At 52.5% G+C, this 6,501-nt stretch overlaps 1 protein-coding gene across 4 annotated transcripts in view; it reads right to left on the bottom strand.

Annotated features, from left to right (window-relative positions):
* Window positions 1–566: 566 nt before the first annotated feature.
* Window positions 567–6,501, bottom strand: part of ep300b (E1A binding protein p300 b) — a 32,331-nt gene continuing 26,396 nt past the window's right edge. For all 4 annotated transcript variants that reach the window (XM_056402109.1, XM_056402111.1, XM_056402110.1 and 1 more), the window contains exons 29-30: window positions 5,834–6,115; window positions 567–5,182 (exon numbers count right to left, since the gene is read on the bottom strand). In XM_056402109.1, coding sequence (XP_056258084.1) covers window positions 1,931–5,182; window positions 5,834–6,115 — 3,534 coding nt within the window. In that variant the 3' untranslated portion in view covers window positions 567–1,930. The remainder of the gene's footprint in view (window positions 5,183–5,833; window positions 6,116–6,501) is intronic.

Genomic DNA, 6,501 nt, shown 5'->3' with positions numbered 1-6,501 from the left:
GTATAGTAAGTCAAAAAAAGTCATAGTATAATAAGAAATAAAAATGTCATTGTATAGTAAGATATAAAAAGTCAATAAAGTAAGGCATAAATGGTCATAGTATAGTAAGGCATAAAAAGTCAGTTTAATAAGGCATTAAAAAGTCATAGTATACAGTAGTAAGGCATTAGAGCCGCCAATTAACCTAATGTGCATGTCTTTGGATTGCTGGAGGAAGCCGGAGTACCCGGACAGAACCCATGCAGGTACAGGGAGAACATGCAAACTTTTAACAGAAAATTTATTCTGCTGACCTAACCTGGTGTGAAGTCTTTGCTTATCATTTCTTCTCATTAAACTCAATATCTTTGACCCTGTCAGGATCCTGCAGCGATGACTAAATCTTTGCAGTGATCTGATTGGTCAGTAGTCGGGTTGCTGACAGGTTTCACTCCGATCCTCTGAAGTTAACCGACCCTGGAGCAGGTCAGCTGTGTGGTGTAGGTTACCACGATGATCTAGTGAGCCAACTCGGCCCAAAGTTAGACTCATATTTCTAACAAACAGCCACATGCAGGACACGTCACTATTGGTAATTTTCATTTTATTATAAAAAACAGTATTTGAGTCCACAGTTTGTGTTTCCTTTGTACAGTAAAAAATATTAAATTAAACTCCCAAAGTTCTTAGCAGAAAGATAAAGATGGAGTTGGTGGGGAGGGAGATCAACTTCCCCCAAAGGAGGAGGAGGAGGAGGGGGGGATTTAAAGTCCAAGGGAAGCAGCAAAGGGGACGAGGAAGAAAGAGACGGAGACTGACTGCTCCTCCTTTCTCCTCATTTCTGTGCAACACAGTTCATTTGGATCAAAATCCTCTGTTTACTCCAAACAGTAGAATCCTAAAAACACTAAAAGGAGCCCACCCCACCCATTTTTTTCACATCCCAGCCCATGTACTCAAAATGTTACAGGCACACAGGTATGCACCCCCCCTCCCCAAGCCTCCACTGCTCCATGTTAAGTGTCTTTAAAGGAAGGAGTGCACACACATTCGAGGGAGAGGGCTTGCATGTTCGCGAGGGAGGAGTCCCTTCCAGCATGGCCGACGTCCGACGTAGACGCTGGCCGAGGCGTCACAACATGTCCGTTCGACATCTCAAACTCACAGCAGACCCTCAGCCACTGCAATAAAACACTGACAGTTCATTATTCCCACCCGGACAGACCCAACTAAAGACATCTACAGCGAAATGAAATATCCACTAATAACCCCCCCCTTCAACAGTCAATAACAAAAATATATTTCTATACGAATTGTAGCAGTCTCAGGGTACATAACACCCCCCCGCCCGCCCCACCCCCTGAAGAGAAAACAATAAATAAAGCAAACCCAAACATTTAAAAAGGAGGATATGCATCATGTTTGGATTTACATTAATAATAATAATAATCCACATCACTCTGCAAAACAGAAATAGACAGACTGAATGATGGGAAACAAAACTGATAAAAAAGTTCTTTGCATTAAATCATTTCCTCTTTAATTCTTGACCATGTTCAAAACCTTAAAAACATTTCTTAAAAAAGGCAATTACTCCTATAGACCCCCGAACCCCCGAAAATATCGCCTTTCTTCTATTCTGCAAGAGGTGGAGGTGAGGAGCTAGAGAAACCCCCTCGCCCCCTCTTTGTCCACGATTGGCAAAAAAATATATTAACAGCAATAACTTACAATTCATTTATTCTAATTTATTTAACGACTGCTTGATTTATTGTTCATCTCCCATAGGAAGTTCAGTTCAATGCGTCTTTATTGAAAACATTTTAAATAACATTTAATAATAGTATAAAAAAAGAAAGGCTAATAACAATAACACTGTCCTGGGTGAGTGCAGTTTGTGCGAAGAACCACCGAGCGCTTCCAGCTCAACTTGACACGTTAGGTAGAATTCCTACATGATGTCTAAAGGGTTGTGATTCAGATTCTGGCCCAATGGGTCCTGACCGCTGCCCCCCGGCCCGTGGAGACCGGCCATGCCGCTCAGCTGAGATAACATAGCGCTCTGGTCCGACCCGAACTGCTCCATAGAGTTCTGTTGCTGCTGTTGCGTTGGTGGTTGTTGCTGTTGTTGTGGAGGGACCACCATACCTGGGTGGTGCTGGTTCAGATGGCCCGGGTGCGGGGAACCCGTTTGCATCTGGGGGGAGATGTGATGCGGGGAGGGCTGAGGCTGCATGCGCGGGGACGGGCTGGAGTGCGGCGGCTGTGACTGGGGTCTGGGAGACGGCTGTGGTGATCGCACCTGGTTAGCCAGCGATGTGGGCATCGCCTGGCCCTGAAGGTGGGGGTGTGGGGACTGGGCCATCTGCTGCGGCTGCTGAGGACTCATGGGATTGCTGTGCTGGGCTGGTGAACCCCCAGGGCCCAGATGCTGCTGCTGGAGCAACCTTTGGTGGAGGGCCTGTTGGAGCAGGGCCTGAGAAGACGAAGGTGGGGGGCCACTCTGAGTGGGCTGAGGGCCTTGAGGTGGCTGCGGAGGACCCCCTCCACCTGGCCCTGCATCACCCCCCGGCAGGCCAGCCATGGCATTCTGCTGCTGCTGCATCTGGAGGTGGTGCTGGTGCTGGAGCCTGTGCTGGAGTGCAGCTGTGGCCTGCTGCTGGGTCACTGACCCCGGGTAACCTTGCCCCTGTTGGCCTTGGGGACCACCAGGCTGCTGGGGGCCAAGAGGGGGCCCCCCAGCTGGGCCCTGTCCCACTGTAGGAGGCTGCATCCCAGGCTGTCCCATGTAGCTCTGCCCCTGTGGGGGCTGTGGCTGCTGGAACTGACCGTGATTTACTCCCATTTGCTGCTGCTGCTGCTGCTGCTGCTGTTGTTGCTGCTGCTGCTGCTGTTGTTGCTGCTGCTGGAGATGCCGTCTCATGAGAATCTCTCTAAACTGGGTGTTATTGAGATTTCCCATCTGTTGCCCCTGGCCCTGCATCCCCCTTCCTCCCCCTTGCTGCTGCTGCTGCTGCTGCTGTTGCTGCTGCTGGAGAGCTGCCACCTGCTGCTGCTGTAACCCACTGAGCATCGGCCTCTGCTGCTGCTGCTGCTGCTGCTGCTGAAGCTGCTGCTGCTGAAGCTGCTGCTGCTGCACCTGCTGCAGCTGGGCCATAGTGGCCATGTTGACATTTGTCCCTCCCTGACCCCCCATGTGCATCCCTGGCTGGCCAGCACCTGCAGCATTCATGTTCACTTGCGGGCCCCCTCCTGCCATGACATTACCAACAGGACCCCCTGTGGGACCGGGACCTCCCGGCACACCACCTGGTCCACCAGGCCCTCCCTGCACCCCCTTGTATTTTGAGGCCCTCTGCTTAATGAAAGCAGCCATGAGCTGTGGATTGGACCGCAGGATGTTGAGGACCTGCTGCTGCTGGAGCGGTGAGCTGGGCGAGCGAAGAGTCCGTAACAGGTCCTGAAGAGCTGCCTGGGGGATGTTCCCACCAGCGGCACCTGCCCCTGGGACACCGGTGCCCACGGGGACAGCCCCTCCTGGTACCCCGCCCCCAGCACCTTGCTGTTGCGCCATGTTTATCAAGGCAGCGTGGCCCTGAGCTTGTTGGTGCTGCTGCTGTTGCTGCTGTTGCTGCTGTTGTTGTTGTTGCATTTGCTGCTGCTGCTGAGCGGTCATCATGGCTTGATGGCCCATTTGGTTCATCATCGCTTGTCTCTGCTGGGGAGGGATCCCCTGGCTTGCCCACTGCTGTTGTTGCTGTTGAGGGTTTTGAAGTGGTGCACCCATCCTCTGCTGTTGAAGCTGCACCTGAGGGGGGAGCTGGCCCTGGGGCAGACTACCCTGCGGAGGGGGTTGCTGCATGGGCCCCCCAGCGCCAACCATCATCCCTGGTGGAGCGCCTTGTTGTTGATCCATGTGGGCCCGAGCGGCTGCCACCGCTGCCGTCTGTGGTGCCATGCCCTGGGGTCCGACCATTCCTACTGCCCCCGGGTGCCCCATGCTCATCTGTTGACCTTGACCCTGTTGATGGTGGGGGTGGGGAGGCATCAAGCCTGCAGCTGCCTGTCTTTGCAGAGCCATCTTCCTCTGAGCATCTGCCACTTGTTGGATCTTCATAGCAATTTCTACGGCTGCCGGTGGGGGGCCAGAGGGAGGCTGCTGTTGCTGCGGTGGAAGTTGAGGCTGGACCTGCGACTGGCTCGGAGGCTGCTGGCCCCCAACGCTTGCAGCCATGACAGTAGCACCAGGCTGTTGCTGAGGGGGTGTTGCAGACCCAAGGACTGGTTTGCCCTGGGACTGGTGGATTGGGGAGGAGCCCGGGGGTCTGCTGGCATATGGAGGCAAATTGTTGGGGTGCTGTTGGAGCTGTTGAGGGTTGGTCCCTGCTCCACCTTGCTGCTGCTGCTGCTGGACCTGAGGAAGCATCTGCTGCTGATGTTGGGGAGAACTCATCATCCCTCCAGCCCCACCACCTCCACCTGCCATCTGCTGAAACTGGTGGTGGAGGGTGTGCTGAGGAGGCATGCCACCCTGTGAGGGCATCCCACCTGGCTGCTGTTGCTGCTGCTGGACTCCAGGTCCTGGGCCCATTCCTTGCTGCTGGACTGGAGGCATGGTCTGAGTTGGGGTCTGAGGGGTTGGGGGTTGGGTTCCCCCAGACGTTGGGGTACTGGGTGCTGTGGTACCGTTGTTCCCTGGTGATGGAAGTCCTACCACAGGTCCTCCCGGTGGCCCTCCAGCCGGCTGCCCCACCCTCTGCATGCTGGCCATTCTTCTCCTCAACATCTGGGCCTGCTGGAGTCGGTGCTGCAGCTGCTGCTGCCGCAGCTTTTGCTTGATGTTCAGACAGAACGGGACGGGACATTTGTTCTCCTGACAGTGTTTGGCATGGTAGCAACACAGAGCGATGAGCTGCTTGCAGATGGGGCAGCCGCCATTCGTCTTGCGCTTGCAGCCTTTTGTGTGCTGAACGACGCGCTTCATCTTCTGGCAGGATGGCAGGGAGCAGTTGGCGTTGCGGCATTGGCACGCGTGGACCAGTGACTGGATGCAGCGCTGGATGCTGAGGCGACGGGAGTCTCCAGGGCTCTGGGTAGCTGCTGCTGACTGGTTGTTGCTGTCGTCGTCTAGCCCAAGCCCCAGCTTATCCATCTTGTGCTCATGACCTTTAGTGTTGTAGCAGGTGATGCACAAGTCATAGTCCTGGGGAGGGAAAGGAAAGAAGAGGGATGGGAGAATAATCATGAATACAAGCACTTCATTAATTAATACAAGTTAAAAATCCATCTCATTGCACAGTCGCTAAACTTTGCAAAGTTCTGTAAAGTTGTGCAACTGTAGCGCTGAAACACACGAGTGAGTCTCGAGTGTCAATCTTTCAACATGAAGTTTTCTCACTGTAATCTGGGAATGCTGAGAATAAACACTCCAGCCAACAGAAGTATTGTCTGGACTTGCAGATGCCACTGAATTCAAAACAGTCAAGTCAACAGATCCACATTGCAGTGGAGTTACAACAACACTGACTGAAATACAAGGGAATTTCACTGTTCCCAGTTGGAGGGGAGGGAGGAAAACAAAAAAGCACATCTGTTTATTCACCAGGTTTCTGTTTAAAAAAAAAAATCTCTTTCCTTATTTATTCAGCAGCCAGTTCATGAAAGAGAAAACCTGAATATTTGTTCTCTGAAATACGATGTTTCTGAGAAACGTCAGCTGACTAACATTACTGCCCAACTGGAGAACGTTTTCCTCTCAGTGTTTCATTTCAAGATTTCTCAACATGAAAAACACATCACAGTATTTAAAATATTCACAGGGTCTCGTATCAAAAGAGAGATTCTGGATTCTCACCTCGCAGACGGTGCAGTGGAAGCGGGTCTCCACGTGGTGTTTGCACTCGTTGCAGGTGTAGACGAAGCGGTCCTGGCTCTGGTTGTGCAGCTCCACCAACATACACATGGAGCTCCACTTGGACCTCCTGAGGGAGCTGAACTCCAGGTGCTTGTCCCTGGCCAGAGTCAGGAAGGCGTCGCGGCCGTCCATCAGGTCGCAGGCCATCAGGGGGTCCACGTCAGTGATGGGGGGCAGGGAGTTTGCGGTGGGGCCGGCAATGAGGCGGATGACGAAGAAGACCTGGGAATAGAGGGGAGAGGGTCATCTGTGATGCTTTGTACGCACTACTGATCTCTTTGCTACGTTTCCTCCTCCCGTCCACACGACACACATAACGAATCACAGGCGTTACCGACCTTGTTGTCTTTGCTAGCAGCTGTTGTTCGGTTAAACTCTGTATTTTAACGCTGCAGCTGTCTTTGTTGTTCCTCGATCGTAGTATTTTTTTTGCAACTAATCAACTGCAGAGTAGACAATCTGTTTCCTGTTTACACCGGCTCACACATGCCCAGTGTACGTGACTGCGCAGGTATGTGTGTGTGAGTCTGCACGGAGATCGTTTCTGATACGGAGCTAAAAGCATCCTGTCCTTTTGTCATTCCTGCGGATTCTTTTATCCTCTGTTC

Source organism: Seriola aureovittata, chromosome 17, assembly GCF_021018895.1.
Source record: "Seriola aureovittata isolate HTS-2021-v1 ecotype China chromosome 17, ASM2101889v1, whole genome shotgun sequence".
In the NCBI taxonomy this organism is placed as follows: Eukaryota; Metazoa; Chordata; class Actinopteri; order Carangiformes; family Carangidae; genus Seriola; species Seriola aureovittata.
The sequence above is the reverse complement of the archived record's forward strand: the minus strand, read 5'-3'. Positions and strand labels throughout refer to the sequence as shown.